This window comes from Drosophila sechellia, chromosome 3R, assembly GCF_004382195.2.
Source record: "Drosophila sechellia strain sech25 chromosome 3R, ASM438219v1, whole genome shotgun sequence".
NCBI lineage: Eukaryota > Metazoa > Arthropoda > Insecta > Diptera > Drosophilidae > Drosophila > Drosophila sechellia.
In genome coordinates this window covers 4,797,530-4,819,816 of record NC_045952.1, presented here as the reverse complement: position 1 = coordinate 4,819,816, position 22,287 = coordinate 4,797,530, and the positions used below count along the sequence as shown (strand labels likewise).

At 43.0% G+C, this 22,287-nt stretch overlaps 1 protein-coding gene across 1 annotated transcript in view; it reads left to right on the top strand.

Annotated features, from left to right (window-relative positions):
• The window catches only part of LOC6614047, a 97,952-nt gene that overhangs the window by 7,136 nt on the left and 68,529 nt on the right, over nt 1-22,287 (top strand). Inside the window, exon 2 of the mRNA XM_032721567.1 lies at nt 13,953-14,499. Coding sequence (XP_032577458.1) covers nt 14,340-14,499 — 160 coding nt within the window. The 5' untranslated portion in view covers nt 13,953-14,339. The remainder of the gene's footprint in view (nt 1-13,952; nt 14,500-22,287) is intronic.

The following is a 22,287-nucleotide window of genomic DNA, read 5'->3' as shown; positions in this document are numbered from 1 at the left end:
TAGCTATCTAGTTGGCATTATAGCTAAGTTATTATCTTATCCGTCACCTACAAAGTGTCTTCCTTAGTCGCAATGTCAGTGTAACTTATGAGCCCCAACTCATTTCCTAAGTGTACATCACAAAATGCTCAAGTAATTATTAAGTGCTGCTCTTTGCGGTAACTGAGAATGGGCCGGGTAGCATGTTGCACTTTTCTCTACTTATGGTATGTTAGCAAGAGTGTTCGAGAGACTTGTGGCGTTTTTTGCTCCTCGGGGCGTATGCGCAATATTTTTGAGGGCAAAAGTCGCAGCCGCATTGTCAACAAACTTGAAGGATTATCAGAGTCAACAAATGTTGAGGCAGCCTAAGACATGCTGGCCGGATGGCTGGATGGTTGGATAGTTGGCTGACTGGCAGGGCAAACAAGTCGAGTTGGCCATGATGCCCACTAAACTAGTCAAATATGCATTTGCGGCCCAAAGATTTGCCTGGCCAAATTCGATTTCCAGCTGCTGCTCGCCTCCTTGGCTTATATTGAACTTTCTCCGCTGGGCCCTGACTAATAATTTAATTTTGCTGTAAATATTCTTGCGGTCATTTGTTTTAAATTCAAATTTAATTTCATTAATTTATTTGAGGCCATAAATTGCCAGCAAAGATATTCCGGACGAGCCGTTGGCCAATTCGCATTCACAATTACATTGCATTCACATGCACAGGCATTTTAAAAAGCTTCCATTCGGGCTGAGTGTGTGCGTGGGCTTGTCGGGCGGAGAGTTGGCAAAATTAGTGCTCGTTTTAATTGAGTTTGTTAATAATTCAGTAATGGCCACTACATTCCATCGGTCTCCGAGCCAGAGAGCTTTAGCCACATGCCGGGAAGTGGATGTGGACGTGGACGTGGGACTTTGGCCAAATGGTTACATGGCAGCTGCCAACGAATTTCCAGCTGCCAGCCATGTTCGAGTCCATTTACAGTTGCGGTTAAACTAATAGATAGACAGTTTTGTAACTATCTTTATTTCATAGTAGCAATACTAGATGAAGTCGACAGCTAATTAGCTTTATAATAGTTTCAATAACATCAGATTAAAGTAAAAAAAAAATCTAATATTAAAAAATTATTTCTTCGCTTACTGTTTAAAACTAAAATATGTTTCGAGGCATATTTCTATTTAAGGGATGCTCTGACTTCTATCAGAATGACCGCCGATGTAGGTCCTTACGTATCCTCACATGTAACTGCAACTGTCGAGCATGTGTGTGTGCGTGAGAAAAACTAATTAACTAGTTTTGCATTTGGCTCATTTCATTTGGCTGCGCTCTCAGAGCTTTTTATGATTTTGATTAATTTCGAGCCATAAATATTTATGCAGCCAGCCAGCTTTATTATTCCGCAGCAGCTGAGCTGGCTAAGGGCATTTAGCTTAGCTCCAGATCCCGAGCCCGACTCGACTCCGACTACGACTCCTAGACGCACAAAGCTACCAAAGCAACCAGGCCACCCAGTCAGCCTTTAATGTTTTCCGGGTCAGTCACAGTCACTCACTTCCCTTGAGCTCGTTGTCGGCACTTTTGTTTGTCAGCATGGACGATGACACCGCCGGACAGCCAGACGTTCAGACAGCCGTACGGAGTGCGACAAAGTGGGACGATCCCGGCGGACGGAGGACGAAGGACGAAGGATAGAGCACCGGGCCAGAACGGAACAGAGGCCAGAGAACAGGGTACAGAGAACAGGCCATGCCAGAGCCGCTGGCTGCGCTTTTTCATGGGAAACCGACAGCAGAGGCCGCTTTCGAGGCACCCACAATGAGGAAAAAATATTTTAATTTGCACAAAAAATTTCCTTTGTATGTTTAAGAAGTCTATATAACAATATTCGCTTAAATAGTAAACAATAAAAATACCTTAATATCAATTAACAATCACTAAATTACGTTTAAAGTTTGCATCCCCCATTTTCGCTCAGTGCAAGGCAGACAAAGAGTCCGTCGGTTCGTCGTGGTGCTGTGCACTTGGGCGACTAAGCTGCATCAGCTCACTGAGCAGCAGCTGTGACTGGGGGACGCTGGAGCCTCCTCCGTTGACAAATAGGCAGAGGCCGAGGCCGCCAGTCTGCCGCCCACTTTTCATGCGGACAAATTGAGCAGGACATTGAATTGTCGACCAGGGGCTACGCAGCAGCCCTTGACGGCCTGACGAACCTTAGAAGTCCAGAGTCGAAACGCCCTCCTCCTTCCAGAGCCCGACTTCAAACCCCCGACCGACTGGCAACTCCGGTGAAAAGTCGCTGTCTCCGGCGGGGGGTTGATTATATTGTTGACGTTGATGTTGATGAAGCATGATTCGGATTTTCATCTTTATTGCATTATACTTAAAAACTATTAGCGGCAGGCCAACGGATCCACTGACTGCGCGCTAGCTGAGTGCTATCCAGTTGGCTATTCTGAGGGAGCAGAGAATATTTGCACTACAATATCTACAGGATTGGGATATATGGATTAGGACTTTCCTTTGATTTGAAATAATAATAAGTACACCCACCGAACGTTCGAAAGAATTAGGTTGGTAGACAGTTTCGTCGGATGAAAATTCTGCAGTTTTGTACAGAATTATGAGCAACTAAGAGCGTTTTAGCTATTTTTACTGGCCAGATCCAGCAACTCTTTGAAATATAAAGCAGGCAACAGTGTTCCTGACATGATTGCATTAGCCGCGAATGGACTGGAGTCTAGACCAACTACTACCAACTAAGCCGGTCCTCCAGTTTGCTGCGTGGCCGTTAAGTGATTTATGTGATTAGTCGCGTTGCCGGGCTTAATGCAGATGAATGATGCTGTTAAAAATTGAGAAATCAAATGATTCGCGGGCAGTCGCTGTAATTTACGAGCTGATAAAAAGTGGCACTCAAGTCGACTGCGAAACGCTCGTTAACCAGCATTCGGTGTGTATATAAATTTAACCAGCCAGAAAATAATGCTCGATAGACAAATGGCCATGGGCCCCGTTCCTGAATTCCCAAGCTCCCAAGTTCCCAAGTTGCCCATTCCCCACCGACGACTTATCGGCAAGTTGAGCAGCTCGGAGCAGAAAATCTTGATAATGGAAAATTTATTAATCCCATCAACGACAACAATAACAATAAAATGTAAACAAATGACTGACGGCGAACAGAAGCTCGGTGGACAAAAGGGTGGCCATAATGTGGCTAACCCCTTATGGAGGTGTTGCACGACAGTCGAGTCCATCGATACAAATCAAAATCGGCCATTTCAGAGTTTTATTGGTTCTGGGAAACTATGACTTACGAGTCGAGTGGGTTCTAATCAGGTGATCTGGGGGTTCTTTATATATTGAAAATATACATTATTCCCGCACGCAACGGTGGCCATTGTCTGGATTTGACTTCCATTCTATTCGCCACCGTGATGATAAAAGCGGAGTTGATACACCGCATTGACTGTCAGTATTAACTCAATTGGCAAGATCGATGGCGTTTGATACGACCAGCCAAGAGTACGAGCCGTGAATTTATGTTCTATATAAAGTTGGTGATTATCAAACATTTTATTGCTCCCCATGAGGGCCCATTGTTCTGATTTGTGTGTCTAATCCGAGGGCCAATTAACTGGGCCCATCGAAATGCGGGCCAAAATGCTTGACAACGTGCAATGGGCGGGAATGGCTGAAAAAAGCAATTTAGCAAGTGTCAAAAGTGGCCAATTTACTTGTTACTCTTGGCTTTTGCGCCCAGAAACTCCGACTCCCGACTGTGTCAACAATGAAATCGGTGAAATTGGCTGGAAGTCCATCAAAAACCCGCTTAGAGAGGCGAACGGAAACGGAAACAAAGTTGAAATGAAATGAAACTTTACCAACTAATAGAAATGTTATTATTTGTCTGGAGGCTCCAGTCAAATGAAATATGAGGGGCCACAAAGTTGTGAGTTTCCAAAGAGCATTGAGTGCTCGTTCTGTTTTTTTTTCTTTACCCCCCTGTTTTGTTTGTTAAATCAACAATTTGCTTGGTCCGAAACTTCATTAATTAAATACCGTATACGATCGGGTTTTGATTTGTGCCTCTAACCTTGAGCCGTCGAAATTGTTCACTCGGCGGCATCATCAGCGAATCAGCCAGTAAGTCCTTTCATTAAACTCTGAAATATTGAACTTTGCCACTAATTAACATTCACGCACCTAGACCACCTGAATACCCCAGCCCCCGGGCGCTCATCACGCCCTTCATGTTGCGACTTAACTTTTCAGCGCTGAATTTATACAAAGTCATCTGGGGAGCTGGACCCACCGTCTTGGCCCGGCATCAAAATAATTTAGTTACCACCTTCGTTCGCCTGCAATCGATGGCGGCTGTCGGAAACTTTAAAACTTTCCCCAACTGTTTGCACAATATCGCATGTTGGCAGCTCGGCAGCGCCATCTGTGGGCGGGGTCACCACCTTAACTCCAGACGACATTTCGGACGCTATATTATTTCAACAGTTCATCAAACCCGGAATCGATACACTGCGGGTATTTTGGGGTGATAAGTTTCATTGTCCAAAGGCTGAATTAAATTGAACTGAACTAAATTATACTGAGTATTATAAAAAGTTCTTAATAAATAGCCTTTGTAAATTGAAAATGTTTGCCAATATAATTTTTCATTCATTCATTCATTCTCTTCCGAAATCATTTCGTTTTGCTCAGTGCATCGAACTATATTTATGGCGAGGTATCGCTGTCGATGCCGACGTCCTCGCTAATGTAGATGTAAACGGGTAGCCCCTGGGAGTCACTTTTATCAAACAGCCCATTGGGTATTTGGGCTGAAGCTTTGGTAAACTTTGCCCCTGCTACCCGCAGCCCACCTCGGGCACCACCATCCACGTCCTCATCCTCACCTGAGCTCAAACGGGAGAGCTGGGCAAGGGGGACTGAGTCACAGAAAGTTTTCGCTTTCCATTTGCTGCTTGCAAGCGCCCTTGGCCATACCCATTTTCGTGCCAGGCCGTGGCCAAAACGCAAATTGTTGAAAGTTTGCACTAAAGTCGTTGATTTCATAGCTGAGAGGTGAGCTCAACTCGTTCAGAAAGTCTGCCAAAGTAGTTGACGTGAATCGATGAGGGGCGGTGTCCGGGGATCGGGAGTCGTATCCCGGGAATCCTGGGGATCCTGGCCCAGGAAGCAGCCAGCAAGGCACGTAATTGAGTAAAGTTGCTGCTGCGGCGGTGCAAATGCTAGTGCGGATCCACTCGAAAGCCGAACGGCAAATGTTTCGATATATTGCGTCTGGCAGCCGTAGCGCGACAATGAAAACTACAATAACTCCGTGCAGCGGCCGAGTTGCCGTCTCCCGGGAGCCACAAAGCTAAAATCATAGGCCATGCCCGGAGGACCCACATCTGCGAGCGCAGCAACTGCGGCTCAAATAGTCGGCATTTACTCCTGGGCTTTTTAATTGTCCGCTTGTGAGCGTGTGGGTGTGTGTGTGTGCGTGGTTGTGTGGTGTGGTTGGGTACAGTTGAGGTCAAAAACAGTATCGAAAAAAATTTAAGGATTCTGATTATTAACAACATTATGTACATCAATTGTATCTACGAATTATTCATATTAGTGTCTGCAATAATGGGTTCGGTGGATTCTTGTGAATAGAGTTATTTTAAATGAAATGAATATTTGTTGATTATAATACCATGATATTAATATTCAATTAAAGCGCATCTTAAATATAAAAGGCTGTAGTTGCGCTTCTCTGATTACTCGAATAATTTGTACACATTTTTGCGTTCGAATATTTGTTTTGGCAGCAGTTTGTTGAAGTGAATACCGGGCATTAGCTGGTGGATTTCATAGCTTATGGCAGAGTTTTAGATGCTACTATTTTACGCGCAACTGTGTGTGCACAGTGTGTGGCCGTGTGTGTGTGCGACCGCGTGTCCGTGTAAGGACTTTGATTGTTTTCTTGATGGCGATGTGTGGGTGAGTTTTGCAATGGCTTCCGCCGGGTTCAGCTGGATAAATTTGTGTGTGCGAGTGTGTGTGTGTGGGAGGTTGCTTTATTTGCCGACTATAGCTGCGCTTCAATTTATGACATTTTGACAGCAGTTGCTGCAGATGAATCCGAAAGTTGCTCTCTTGAGTAATCGCACAGCTTTTTCACTTACAAACGCGCAATTTGTGGATTGCGCAGAATATTCAGATATATTAAACATATATACGATGCACTATGGTCCAGAATTCGTTTTTTTTGGCATAAAGTCTAAATTTTTATGGCAATATATCGTCCTTTAGCAATTATTTTCTTATAGAAAATTGATCATATAAATAAAAACCAAAAACAAAATTGACCGAAAGCTTCACTAAATCTTTTTATGAGCTTTGAAAGGTGCAGTGTTAAACAGCTGATTGAGAGAATGCAATTCCATCCAAATTATTTGCTTACTTTTGCACGTAGTACGATCGTTAATACGCATCCAAAAATTATAGTAAAATATGGAAAATAAATGCCAAGGTATGATGTTTTTAACTTATGTAGGTGATATATGTATAGTTGTACTGTTTTTATGTTGTGTGACATCCAATTTATGTGTATCTTAACAGAAAATTCGAACGTATCCCCTGTGTTTCGTGGAGTATAACTAATTTTCTGACAATTTCTGACAAAAGTTAATAACGTCAGTTTGTACCTTTAACTATTGTCTTTGACGGTAAAGTAATATCTTTTGCCCATTTTTGCTCGTTTTCTTAAAAATTTGATTTTATATAGGCAAGTTCGAGTTCAGACATAGCGACCTCCTGGACATTTTGAGGCGTAACAATAGGCAAATAAATTATGTTTCGGATTACGTTTATTCCGCAATCAACAACAATAATCAGGAATCGAAAAAGACAGAAGAGATTGAAAAAAAAATAGTAAATTTTGAATTATTTATTACAAGAAAACTGGCCGAGTGTAACAGACAACTAAGCCGATTTATTTCCAAATATACCAAGTGGATGGCCTCTAAGATAAGAATTCTTGTTAGTGATATTGAAAACACCAAAACACCCCAGCAAATGGGACGCCGAAACTTATATTACCAAAATGCAGGAGAAAGATTAAAAAGGAAACTGAAAATGCGAGTGAAGCCAGGAATAAACTTAACAAAAGGGACCGACTATCCACATGCAAGGAAAATTAGTCGGATCAATAGGATGAGTGATATTTTCCACAGAGCGATTGATTCCTCGGACCCACTATTATCAACAATTTGTTTAAAAGAAAGAGAGAAAAAATAGGAAAAACCACTTCTGAAGGCAGTATAAGCCTTTTGGAAATACAGTCTAATTTTAAACCTGATCCATGGGATTGGATTCACATTCTGATTCTGATTCGAGTTCAGATTCGGAAATTTATAATGTAGAACTAAAAGAAGAAGAGGGCGATTATTTTTAAAACAACAATAAACACACCTTAAAAAAAAAAAAAAAAAAAACAATGAAATTTTGTTGACTCCTGAGTCATACCAGTAGTTAATATGGGAGGCAAGAGAGGGCGTGGTCGCACAGACTCCAAATTTTATGCGTAAACTATTTGTGATTGAACAACAAAATGTACAAAGTTTAAAGTCTGTAGCTCAATTTTTAGACTTTATGCCAAAAAAATTAAATTCTGGACCACAGTGCGATGGTAGAACGTGTCTAAAAGCCTAGACAGCAGTTAGCAGCGGAATTCGAATTAAATATTTATGTTTTTAGCTTCCAAAGTGGATTTCCATGAGTTGGGTCGAAAGAAACACCGCGGTTATGTATACAAATTTTAAAGGAAATAATGAAGGCATAAAATAGAAAAGTTATGGTAAATCAAATACTCTTGCGGTAAAAAAATACTCAAATTGTTTCAGTTTATTTTTTCTAAAAACACTTCAGAATTGTTTACTGAGTAAAGCAAAAATACTTTTTTATGGCTTTTCCGGTACAAAAAACGCATTCAATTAATGGATCCAGTGGAAAAAGTAAATCGCTGCCTTCTACCAGCTGAGCTGTCATTACTAATTTGTTAGTTGCTATTTGTTGCAAGTGAAGCAGTTTTGAAGCAATAAAAATTAAATTCCATGCACGCAATAATGCGTTTTTACCGATGCTTTCGGTAAGCCGGTAATTACGGCAAACAATTGGCCCGAAAGAATTATTATCCAGCGTGGCAATTATAATTTAATAGCATTTTACCAGATGAGCTATTCAAAACATCATTTCCACGGCGCATTCCACTACTTAAACCTTAGTCGCCGGAAGGCAGCTGAAATTACAAAGCACACGGCCTTATTTGCTCCGACTGTTTGAGGAGGAAATGCCGACGCTCAAATACAGCGAGTTAGCTATTAAACATATTTGACTTGCCGTCGAAGTGAGCAAGGCACACTCACACACACACATGCACTCGAATACCCCTTAATGGTGGCTGAGATGTCAAGTAGGCTTTTCTCTCGCCTAATATGGCGGTTTTATAGCCTTCTCAAATTTCCTTGCATGCGAGATTTCTTAAAATAATTCTAGATAATCCAATTGATTTCAATTGACTGTTTTTTTTATTTGTATTAAGTGTACTGGAAGCTAATTTTTAAGGTGAGATTAAATCAATCTCACATTTATTAATCCAATACCAAGAAAATAAAGATTTAAATACTATAAGCATACATGCTCTCAAATTCAAATCCGAAATCTTAACATTGTCACTATGAAAAATAACGTTCTCATAACTATTTGCAGTATAGTATAGTAAGCATGGTAAGGCTTCTTATTTTTATTGGTTAATATAAACAACTATGATGGAAATAAATATCGATTGTCACCAACAAAGCGTGTGCTATTTATATTATTTTCTATTATATATTAAAAATATCCTCTGCTGATTAAGAATCTTCTGTGACTTAATATTTTTAGCTCCTTTCCAAGTATATAGTTAGCAGCACTGACGGGATGCTGAAGGCTTTTCCCCAGGTCTGTGTTTGCGTCGGTGAAGGGGTGGCGGTGTATGATAATAATTCAACAAATTGTTGTTTAACAAGGAGAGACAGCCACAGTCACGCGAGATGCTCCTGCCTGCTCGTCCTTCGATCCTTGAACCCCTTGAAGCCCCGCCCTAATCACCGAGCCTCTCGAGCGTTCGTCGTGTTAATCGCTTTATATGCAGCGCTTTCTAATGTGTGAGTGTGAGTGTGTACGAGTGTGAGTGCTGGTGCCAGAGTGTGTGATTGTGTGAGTGTGTAAGTGTGTGAGTGCCCGGGGCACTACACGCACAGCTGCCGAAATATCTTACCTCCGTTTCATGAAATGAAACAATTAGGAGAATAAGTTGCCTCTTGCTAAGGACACTTTCCTTCGGCTTCCTCCCTCCGCCCGAACTCCGTGTATTTCCGGAGGGTTTTCGGATATCCAAAACCCAACCCTTTTTTATGGCTCGGCAAACATGTGTATGCCTGTAAACAAGGCTGCCTGCTTGTGTGTCTATGTGTGAGCCTGGCTCTGTGTGCGTTTAATGACAAAATAATTAGAAAACTTTTTGTGTACTTTGTAGCAGGGCCCGGAGTCTGAGTCTGGGTCTGAGTATGTCGTAGTGGCCGGGTGTCCGCCCACATTCCGCCCTGTCAATGTCACCGCCAATTTGCTACTTCTGCCTCTTTTTGGCCCCAGTTCCCCCACGGTCCGCTTAAGTGTGTATCTGCTCCTGGCCACACACATCTGGAAATTGCCAAACAAGGACGACGCCTCTGCCTCCAACGGCCTTGGTGTCTCCGGCAATTACGGAGCTGGGGTTGCGACATTGACACCTGGCTGGTTGGGGTTTTGCAGGGGGAATCATGTCGAAATGTTAAAAATTTAGGCAACTAAGCGCTTAATATTTAATCAAAGGCCCTGGGGCTACAACGCCGTGAAATTTAAAAGCTGCTAATGTTGTTATCTAATTAGGTAGCGTGTTCTGCGGAAAACTTTGCTGCTTTGAAATTATTTTATTTATTTCTTAGAATTAATACAAATAAGAATAAAATATGTATCTCAAATATAAATAATCATCCTACAAAAGTTTGGGATAAAGAACACAAAATACTTGAATAAAAATTAAAGAAAATATTGCCATCTTAGACATTAATAAAATTCTTTTGACTATATAAATAGTGGTCCGATCCGGCGCTTTCCATATTATATTATATTCAATAAAAAAGGCTTTTGGGAAGCCAGTTAATAGTGACAGACTAGTTCTGTTGATACCATGATCGCAAAATATATATTTTACCGCGCTGCAAGTTTCTGAATGAAGACAATATACCCTCTTTTATGTCAGCGGGTATTACCAGCATGTGATGAGAAAGAAAATCCGCAACACATGCATGTTTTCATAGTTTAAGAATAAAAAAATAAGTTTTTATCGCTTAACGTCCCGAAAAAAATACATAAAAATGAAATTCATTGCATTTCGATAGCTTCCGGGTGGTGTAAGCCCTTCACGTAGAATGCGGAACTTTCAGGCATGGGACGCGGATTAAATGGCTCAGAGAAGCTTATTATTTTAGGCGCCTGAAGGCGATGCTGGCTTTGCTATCGGTTTTTAATTATCTTTGAATAAGTGCCATTTGCACTAAGCTGAAACCACCGCAGCCACCAGGGCGTAACTAAAGCGCCAATCTGCGCGGCAGGGGCACCAGCCACCGATTGCCCGAATATTTTATTGGATTCGGCTAGCAGCCACTTGGCATTTAGTTATTAAGCACTTGAACACATGGCGCAGCCAGAAGGAGGGCAAAAACTTCCGCCGGGCAGACAGACAGACACCCACACACCCACAGGATACGCCCACAATATATGCTGGCAACAGACTGCGCCACTTTATTCCGCCGCCAGCCCACATTGCGTATGCGAATCGCCGGAGTCGTCGTCGTCACGAAACTAGCTGCTTACCGGCTGTGTACGTGTAGGTGTTTTTATTGAAGTGCGTGGCGAAACACTTTAACTCGTTGTCCGAATGGCTGCACGGAAGCGAAGATCGCGATCTGAGGAGCTCCTAGCACGACAACTCCTGGCTCAGCAAGCCCCCAAAACGTGCCAAATCGATGACTGTCCATAGCCCCAGAAAAAGGCAGGAACGCAGAACGAAGAAAAAATGAGGACTTAAAGGAGGACCACGGTCATAAAATGAATTACGCATTTCGTACTGAAGACTGGACTTATTCTTGAAATAATATGAATGAAATTCAAATAAAAGTACAGAAGTATCTGGAACAAGTTGTATACAAGAATGGAAACAAATTCAAATTATTCATAAAGCATTTTCTATCAGGCACCTTAAATTGTGCTCTCTAAAATCTCAGCCCATTTTCTTTAATTTTGAATTTAAATTCCCCCCAATTTTTATGTCTTTGGACATATTTTGCAGTTCAGCTTGAGCTTAATACTTGAGCTGTAATTAACATATCTTTTCATTGGCAACGGAGATTACTTGATGCTCCTCAACTTGGCAATACTTATAAATGCATGAATGGAAGTAGTCAGCCCCATCAAAGGCTGGCGGTACAAGGTTGGATGAAAAATTCCACGTACCCGTTGCCGAGATGCCGAAAAGGTTTTCGGTCAGGCACTGAGGGCTGACCGATAAATGCTTACATGGACTCATATCTGGACAAATACTCGTATGAATTTACACGGACCGAGAGCACATTCACTGCCAAGTATTTGCGCTGGCCAGGGAGAGGAGGAGCCGCAAAAAGGAACGAGAATCGCCGGGCTGAAGGCAAACTTTGTGCCACGTGTTCACCAGGATTGGGGGCAGGAGCTAGTTGATTTCCAACAGTTGAGTCGAGTTTATTTTGCCGGCCAGGTGAGACTGCTGTGGCAGGCCGGAAAAGGGGCTGGGCACAGCAGCCGGCATTGCATACATTTTTGCTGCGTGCCTTGGCAGTTTTTCTACCGTTCTCAACCATTTTCTACCCATCCAAGCTGGACAAGTCGAGCGTGAAATGTTGATGAAGTTACCGCACATGTTTGCCGTTCGCCTAAGTTCGCATAAGTTCCTGAAAACCGGTTTCACCTCCGCTCAAGTGAGTTTTTAGGCGCAAACTTTTGTCCTGGCCGCCCCCTGTCTAAGCGCAAATTAGTTTGTCCAGCCGGGGGCAAAGTTTGGGTTTGTGCAACAGCAAATTCGTGTTACCCATTCCGATGCCCATTCCCCTTCGACCCCGCATTGGCCCCCACTTGTCCCATATGCATATAAATATATAAAAGCGATAAAATATATAAAGCGATAAAAAAGCGCCTGGGCAGTGCAAAAAGTGGGAAAGTATAAAAGTTTCGCAACTAGAGCATGTCATGATGCACGGCCACCATAGATGTTGATGCACATGCATCGTTACCGAAACAACCATCAAAAACGAGCAAAGCGGCCACGTTTGAAACAACACGACGGAATCCAGGATGCCCCGGCTCCAGGACTCTTACTCCGATTCAGTTTCAGTTGATGTGGCTCTTGCCGTTGCTGTTTCTGTTTCGGTTCCAAGGACAATGTAACCATGTTAAACAGCAATCAGAGTGGAAATACAAACCACTCGCTGGTAATTTTGCATGCAACGCTTAATGCTTGTGGCGAAAGTGGCGTTGATTTCGGCAGACAACTTTTTCAGTTTTTCGCCTCCACCCGCCCCCTTTTCACTCTTTTTTTTTTGGTTTTTTATCCAGCCCGGTTTTTGTTCGTTCTGCATAACGTTTCCCCTTCCAAAACAGTGTCGCTAAAGTTTTTCGAGCGGCGGGCTGAAAAGGGGGCTCTCGGCAGCGGCCAAATTAAACGAAATGTATACAAAATTTGCTGCAGCGACGCTGCTGCACTCGAAATTTGAGTGAGTGGCTGCCTGCATAAAATAAGGAAGCCCCACCATCAGGGAATGGCTGAAGGCTGAACAGTGGCCGCACTGAGAAAAAATAGTTCTGCATCGGGAATTGAATCTAAATTTATTTGAAACTAATGCCTTTATACAACAACTTAAACGTCTCTCTAATACCGCGATCGTTATTAAATGACCTGATTTCGTAAATTCCTTTTAAAATTATTTCTTTGAAACGTGTATGTATAGCTACTTCCTTTTTAAGGGGTAAACACTTAGGAAAATCAGTTATTATTGTAATGCAATTTGTCTGTAAAGGCGGAAACCATTTTGTCCGAGTGCCAGTGTTTTTTGGCCTGGGCGACTGGGATGTGCAGGCAGCCGTGGCGTGAGATGTTTGCCAACATGTACAACAATGTGCTGTAGCTGCTGCTCCTGGTGCTGCCGCGTTGTCTAAAGTTTGAAGTGCGCATAATAAGCCGGTTGGGGGGAATTGTCCGTGGATGTGCACCATGCCTTCATGCCACCATGCCAAATTAGACACTGCAGATAGTGCCCCGAAATGTAGGCAACGTTTTCGGGGGCCAAAAGAAGTGAGAAGCGCCCTGCCGAAGGAGACTGGGGTTCAATGAGCCCGTCATCATTGCGCAGCTTGTTAGCTTACGAAAGTGAAACTAATTTCCGCTTTTACGTGGATACAACTTGCAGGAAACTGGGTCAAAGAGTAAAAGAGTATATATATTGTATATCTACAAGCCTGGGCAGCAATTTCTTAATGATGCCTAGCGAATACAAAGTAAAATAATTTTAATGACTCTTATAGAAATGGAAGCGTTGTTACTCAAATTTAGCTGAGAATTGCGTGGTAGTTGAATACATATATATAAGATACCGATTTAGGAAGTATGTTGAATATATTAAGATCTGCAACACACCGCAAACCACTTTTTCCAAAAAAAAAAAAAAAAACACATATTACAGCGGCATTATCATTATCTAATTAGCCAACTTGCAATTAGCTTACTTATTAATCCACTTAAAAGGGATTTTGTGTTTCCCCCAGCAAACGTCGAATTATGATTCGCCTCTCATTTCTCCGAACTCTCAACCTCTTGCAGAAAATTGAACTCGGAAAAACAATGCAACAATTGGAGAGCTCCGCACACCTCAGTGCAACGCAGCGGCAGCAAAATCAGCAGCAGTGCGAAAGTTGTGCCCCGGGCAAAAACTGAAAATGAAACAACTTAATTAGTAGTTGTCGGAGTCGAGAGCAAAAAGCCGCGCACTCCCAGAATTCCGAATCAGCCCAGCTGGAGCTGGAGGAAGCCGGAGGTTCGCCGAAATTTAGGGAATACTTCGTCGAAGGAGCCAGTTGCTCCGATAAAAGTGCTCGCGTGTGAGCGCACTTTTTCGAGAAAATTAAATTGAAAACAGCATCAGCGCAGAGGCGGTAAACACTCTGAAATACGATTCGAGCCCGCATATAAATTGCTACACTTTACACAATGGATTTTCCAGCGAAAAGGACTTCCACAATGCCCCTAACAACTTCCTACAACGCCAACATCAGACGAAGCTGCCTCGCTTTGTTCGCGCTCTTCCTGTTCGCGGCACACATCAGCCTAACTTCCGGTCAAATCGATTGGGACGACGACGATGATCCAGGTGAGTGGATTTGAATGCACTGAAAAAATAGGGGCTCCTAAACAGATAATCTATTGCAAACCGAAGGAGTACACTATCTTACGTTTAAGATACACAACTAGTTTCTTCCTTCATCACTAAACAGTGAAAACAACACATTAACCAACAGCATTTTGGCAATATTAAAAACCTCTTTTTTCTTTCCGTGTCGCTGCGAATTCAAATGCGATTCGAATTCAAAGTTAGGCAAAACAATCCAGTCAGCGACTAGCTACTTCTTTTATTCTCGCTCACCTGGAGCGCCGTGATTTGCATAAATTGCAAATCGCTGTCGAACAGACAGCTCAATCAACTGGAGATTCAAGGCAGTCGAAACATTTTCCAATCGGGTTTCGGTTATGTTTTTGTAATTATGTTTAATAGCCAGTACGTATACGCCCCGGATGCCGCAAACGGGTAACGAGAAACGGGTAACAGGAAAGCTGAGAACGGGGCTTTTAATTAATCGCAGATTTATGGCTTGAGGTGTGTGTGCGGCCATATAAATGGAATTTTAATTATTCAAAAGCTACAATTAAAATATTTAATGAATTCATAAGGCTGACAGTTTAATTGCAAGAGTTTGCCATAACTTTGGCTGCGTCGAGCAGAATATTTATAGAAGCGGATAAGTCCTGTTGTGGCGACAGGCCCAAGGAAGCGCTTGAGAAACACAGGACCTGTGTTGCGAATACCTGTTGGACACATATTTTAATTTATTTATTTGCAGCAGCTGTGGGCGAAAAGTTCAATCTTCGGCCGGAGCCATTAGCACAAATATTCATAAACTTTTGCTAGAGTTTCCAGTCCTTTTTCGGCTTCCCGCTTCTTTCTTTGCCGCCGAATCAAATTCATCGGAATAATTAATTTCTGTTTGAGCAGGACGCTTTCACGGCACTTGAGCCACACCCACCGCCGGACGGATGGCCTTGTAACCTCTACACTTTTCTATTTTGTGATCAAAACGAAAGTCCTTTGTGGCCCAGAGGGGGCCAAATCACACGGTTTGTCTCATTTATCGATTTTCGCCCCATTGTGCGAGGCGCTTGGTGGCGCACGCTTTTAAGCTAACGATGCAAACTGAAAATGTTGACAACAAACATTTTTCAAGCTGTGAGCTGTGTGAGCCGTGTGTTGTCCTTGTTGCAGGTAGCCGAGCCTTAAACAAATACAGATAGAGCTCTATTCCCCCAGCGCACACGTATGTGTGTATGTGTGTGTGTATTTGTTGTACTTGGGGCAGAAATAGGAGCAGACAGCACACGGCACCCCGCCGTGATTCCATTTCAGCCCGGCCAACAGGGCACTGCCAGCTTTTACAGCTGGGAAATATGGTTTTGCATAAAAATGCAAATAAATGCTGCGATATGAGCCAAGGCCAAGATTAGCCAGGCATGATCTTAAAGCACCGTTTTGTACCGAATGCTGCGGATGCGCCTGTGGAAAATTACGAAAATTAATCCGAGAAGCAGTCGAAATAAAACTCCCACAATTCTGCAGGACTCGCACTGGGAACAAAAGTCATAAATCAAAAAGCAATGCAGACACTGTACACTTTTGAATAGCTCTCAGAAAGATTACGAAACTATTGCAACCCTTTCCGGACCAAGTTGTTATCTATTCAGCTTTACATTTATTTAAACAATGTTTAAAGTTAACAATTTTTCGACAGTGCAGAGACAACGTCGCTCGCCAACGTGGCTGAGGCTATAAACAAGGAGCATTCCTCTTTGCCCCGCCAACACTGTAAAATTATGAAATCATAAAAATATTTTTACGATTACATAAAAAGTTGCGAAAATGTGGGCGTCGCTACCATGTACGCCGTGGTCCTAGAAATCGGTCTTGGGGTTTTGGGGTCCGTTCGCCTTTCAGAATAGCGAAGCCCGGCAATTGCGTGATAGTAAAAAATTCAACTTTGGACATATGACTTCATTATTTATCAAACGGCCGGGCTTGAAAGCGTCAAAGGACACAGTGTCCCGGAATAGTTGGCGTCCAACTCAACCGACCGCACTCCCCACATTGACCTGTGGCCGGAACCGAAACCTAGTGCCATATATTCAAATTACGTGTGTCACACGGAGCCGAAGCCAAGGACCATTTCCACTTCCAAGGGGACCAGGCCCAGAATGGAAAACCACATTCGAGCAATTTCATTAAAAATGAGCCACATGTGTGGGACGCTTTTCGGGCTATTTCATTTGCTGAACTCTGCGGCTTTAACCCTATTAGCCTTTCGCCCCTGCCGACCATAATTCATGTTGTTTTCATTTGTTTTGATTAGCAAATGCGGCCTGGATTATCGGATTTTTGGCGAGCTGGCTGGCTAGCTGACAAATTATAACGTGAGTCGCGCGGTCGCCACTAAAAATCGTATTTGGCGTCGAGTATTTGGCTCTGTCTCGTGCGTGCTTGTTTCACTTGCCACACGCAATCCGCGATCCTTAGCCCGAGCTGTGAATTGCTGGGGCCCAAAGCACACCAATCCCATTCCATCCCAATCCCAACCCAACCCATCCCACCAGAAACTGGAGGCCAGAGCCCAGGAGAAGAGGGAACGCGTTGGACATAAAAATTTTAATTTATGCCGTGTTGAGTGCGTTATGCTCCAGTTCGCCACAAGTGTGCCTACTTTAGATCTCCCCATATCAAACAACGTATGCAGATAGCTGGCACACTAGTCGGGGCTGTTCCTCCGATTAACAGTGCTTCAAGGAGAGGGGAACATGTATCTTTCTACTAGCGAAGCGTTTGAGTCAATGGAATGTAAAAATATAGATAAGAAACATTCTACAAAGGTATTTGTATCGCAAACGTCAACAGATACTTTTCCATATAATTAGATTATTTTATTTTGTTGCCTTTAAGTAGGTACAGATACAATTGAACATTTTTTTCTGGGGTGTTTCACTTTTACAAGTCTTCAAAACACTACATATTCCATCTTTATCTAGAGTACAATTAAATAACTCCAAATATAAAGATTTTCGAACACTGTGCGGCTCGAGGTCAGGCCACAAATCGGCACTTCTGACGCTATAGACTCTATAGCTCATTTTGCTGTCGTTCGCCAGGCGCTGGAAAATGTTGGATTTCCTCGGAGCACGCGATGGATTTTCATTTCCATGGCCCCCTCAACTCACCCAGCACACCAGCATGCCAGCAAACCGACGATGGCACATGAAGAAAGCAGACCGCAAATATGTAAAAATTATAATTCATGTTACATATTTGATGAAACACATTCAATCATTCGCTGGCACGGCCGCAGCCCGATAATTACGCATTTCGCCTTTTTCGCAGTGTGGTTATTTTTAATGATAAATGACCGGGCCCAAAGTGTTGGAAATTTTTCGGAGCTTATGCCGAATATTTCGGCGCCCGGGTGTTTATGTGCTGGGCGTGTTTTCCCCACCCACCTTGTGTAACTAATTTTGTGTCAAAAATACTTAGCGCTAACAGCGATAACACACACTCGTGTGAGTGTGCGACTGTGTGTGTGAGCGTGTGTGCGGCAGAGCAAACAAGGAGCAGGATGTGGCAGCGCAATTTGTCATTTGTCAGAATCTAATGCAGTTAATAATTAGCTAGGCCGTCTAATGGCAAGGTGTCTCGACTCCTCCCGACAATGTAATGCTCGACTTCACTTCACTTCACTTCGCCTCACTTCCCCGCTAGCCTGGCTCCCAAAATCTCCTCTGGGCCATTAGAGCAGCCAAGTTACTACACGCTCGCGGGCCTACGGGGAAATCAATGAATGATTAATTGCGCCAGCTAGACATGTACACTCCGGTCTTAAAGGATTTGCTATTTTCGTACGGCTCTTTGAATACATGATTGTACAATTTGTGTAATTATTTTGCAAATATTGAGTGTACTGAACTGGGAAATGGGAACTATAAGGAGCAGGTTATTGACATTCCTTGTTGTGTAGCTAAAAAAGTATCACATCGCATTGTGAGTTACATTTCCTAATGCCTTTTCAAATGAATTGAATATAAAATCGACTTACCATTGATCGGACTTAGTTGTCTGATCAAGTATACGTTACGTAAAGTAAATATGCGAATGGGTTGGGCCACATCTTAGTATCTAACTACACTAGTGGGTCTGCCTTTCGTTTTCTTTTATTTTTGAAGAGCAACTCAAATGCTGAAACCCTTAATTTGAACAGTTAAACGTGTAATCAATAAAGTTCCGATTTGCATACTGGCGAGAATCCTGGCTGTTGACAACATCAATGTGCTTATCCAGTGATTTAGCCGTCTTTGGCTCAGCGGCCAACTTTTGCCTGACAAAGGCAAAAGGAAAGCATTTCAAATGTCATGTAGAAAAGGAAGGAGAAGTCAAAAAAAGGAGAACTAAAGCTGGTAGAACACGCGAAATCCTAGACCTCCGGTCCGATTGCAGACTGTCGCACAGCAGACACGCTAAAACTGTTCACTTGGCGAAACGTATAAATTTTCTATTGATTTATGCCAAGTTCGCATGCCATTTTTTTCGCTTTGCATAATTTCTGCTGTTGGCCAAATTGCACTCCGCAGAAGGAGGAAGGACGCAGGAGGAAGGAGGCGGGATGAAGGGCGGGGCTCGAAAGGGGCGGCCGAATGGCCGCGGAGGACCACGGCAAATACAATTGTTGCGATTGCGACTGTCTCTTCGCGGTCATGGCTCGACTGCTACTTACCAACACAATGGCGAACGCATTTCCAAGTTCCTCTGGCACTACACGGAGAGAAATCTGCCTAAGCTCTTATTTAAACCCATTAGTTAAAGACTCCATATCCATGTGAGTATCCTTCAGTTAGAGCTTTGCATTAGGTTGCAAGTTCCATATTGTTTCTTGTGGAATAATAACACATTTTGTTTCTCAGTGCACCACTGGCGCAGTTACAGCAGTTACAGCGGCTGCTGCAGCCAGTGGCATGAATTGCGATGATGGAGTTATCCATTTATACTCGCATTTGCATAGAACCAGCGTCTGTGATTGCCGCTGGGCGAGAGACGCTGCGCTGACACATGACATGGAAAAATGAAAACGAAGCCCGTCGTGCAGTCAGACTCTAGTCGCCTTAACCCGTTTCGATCCCCATCCTCTGGCTATCTGGTTGGGGGCCAGAACAAATGGTCAAACAGTTGCTGCTGCAAACCATCCCCTGACAGCTCAGAAACTAGCAAAAAAAAGGGACAAAAAGGCTAAGTCCTGAAGAGAAACTGCTTTTCCAGCTACAGCTGCACGGGAAATGGTGCGATGTTAGAGAGCCTGCCACTGCAACATTTACTATATATCACATGTAAATATGATTGCCCGCTGATATGCAGACGATAATGGTCGCAACTGTAGAGTTTCAATCCATTTTTCAATAGTTGATGTTTCAGGTTTTAGTGCAATCTTAACTTTAACTTTAAACTTTAACTGCTTCTTTAATATTTTAATAATATTCACCAACCTAAAATGTATTTTTTTCCTATAAAATGCTTTCTTGGGGGACAATATTAATGTTTAAAGAATCAAACTAGTTGCTTATGCCGCAGTGTTAAATCAAGCTCTTAGTCCCATTTTAAAGTGATAAATGTTATAGACAAAAGAAAAGAGAACGCTATACTAAAGTTCTCAGACTATCAGATACCCGTTACTGAGCTAGTGGGAGTACGAAAGAGAAATGTCATAATTTTTGCTAGCATATTAGAACTAATTTGAAAAAAACATTAATAAAATGAATAAAATACAGTTCCTGACATCTCGAAGTTCACACGGACGGACAGACAAACGGACATGACCAGATCTAGTGATCCTGATTTATAGTGGCGAACGCTTCCTTCTGCCTGTTACATACTTTTCAACGAATCTAGTATACCCTCGCAATCTACGAGTAACGCGTATAATAAAGTCTGGGACCTATCTTGCTACCCATGGCTGTGGACCCCTATCGTACCCTGGATATGCCAGAAATGTGCCTTTCTGCTTAGCTTCTCACTGGCTGCCCGGCACGCTCGGTTGCAGGTCAGAACCATGTTGCACATCCATCACTTGGAGTAAACAATTTTTGATTAATCGCCACCACCGGACTGCGACTGCTAGTGGAACTGGGCAGTGGGTGGCGTGCACTTTGTGCAACATTTTCCAATTGCAGGAAAGAAAACAAAAAGGCGGGTGAATAAAGGAAAAGCACAACAAACTGTTTGGCACGTGCGGCGCAAAAGAGTCCCTAAAGCACCGGACATGTGTATACAAATTGTGTATGGATCGGTGTGGCAGCTGCCCTGCTTTTGGCCAATGCAAATTGTGAGGCCTGATTGCTTTCTCGACCGCCAACCGGACAACCAGGCAGCCAGGCAGCCAGGCAACCAGCCAACCGCCCAACTGGCCAACAGCCATCAACCAACATCCAAATAGAATGCTGAGCCCGAAAAACCAGCATCAACGACCTCCATTTGGCTTTTGCATATTTGACTCCGGCTTTTTCCGTGCGGCAATTTGTGCCGTCAACCGTTGTTAAGCTTTACAACTTATCAAAGTGATCGGGGCAGGCGGAGATGAGGAGATGAGGAGTCTTGGGTCCGAGGACACCACTTAATGGTGGTTTCTTTTGTGAGTTTCAATACATATTAAACGGGTTATGCCGCAAAAGGATTACAACACTCGTCCCCCAAGCATATCATTATGGTTAAACAATTTTTCCCGACAACTTTATTAGCCCGGCCCGAACCGAGTGACCCGTGCGCAAAAGGGTTTTTCCCGGAGAGGCGTGCGAAAAATTCTAAACAAATAAATAAAAGGCAAGTTTGCAACCGGCAGGGTCAATGTGGAAAATTGCTATGCGGCGTGCGTCAGTGTCGAAAACTATTTTATAGCTGATTCGTGTTGTCATCGACATCGAAAGAGCAAGGAGGCGTAGGGGCCGAAGGTGTGGGGCCAACGTGGCTGCCGACCAACAGGGCGGATGAGTGGCGAATAAGTCAACGTGGCAAAATGTGTCAAAATGCGCAATTTATTTAATTCCCAACAACTGGACCCTTTTTCATTGCTTATTTGCGTCACTAAAAGAAACTACAGTTTGCTTTCAGCAAATGTTCCTAATAATAAGTAAAAAATATAATATATATCAAAATAAATACAAAGAAACGAGACTCCGAATTGTATTTACTATCGATGTTAATGTAAATATTGAGAATTTCTGTTTATTTTTTAGCTCATCCTTAGGAGTACATTCTACTCCAAATCCCAAGCTGAAGCATTTTTTTAGCATGTGCGAGTAAACTCATTTTCATACTTTGTTGTTTTCGATTCGACTTGATGCTATTTAAGCGCAAAACTTTCAAGTTGTTCCACAAAGTTTGGCAAGCAACATAAATTGGATTAAACCAGAAAGATGGCACCAGCGCGGCCAAAGGGCCAAGGCGATGTCACCCAAGTTGCCAGCTTGGTTTCTGTTTTCCAATCCCACTTGGGTGGAAACGCAGGAAAACCCTTTTCCAGCTTTCCCTCTGGACAGCAGAAATATTCGTTAATGTGTACGAATTTCGGGGAATGCACGTGACGACGGGCGAGGATTTAAAAGCAGCCAAACAGACCCGATGGCTGGGTCAACTCATTAGCCAAATGTAGCCAAAACTAAGCGTATTGCCGAAAAACTTTCAGCATGGAGGCCGGACTGTTCTGTTCCGATTGGCAAAATCGAATGCGGAGTGGGGAAAAACTTTGGCCAAGCCCCAGGGAAAACCATAAATGTCAAAGTCAGCTAAAAGTTTGCATAGTTTTTGACT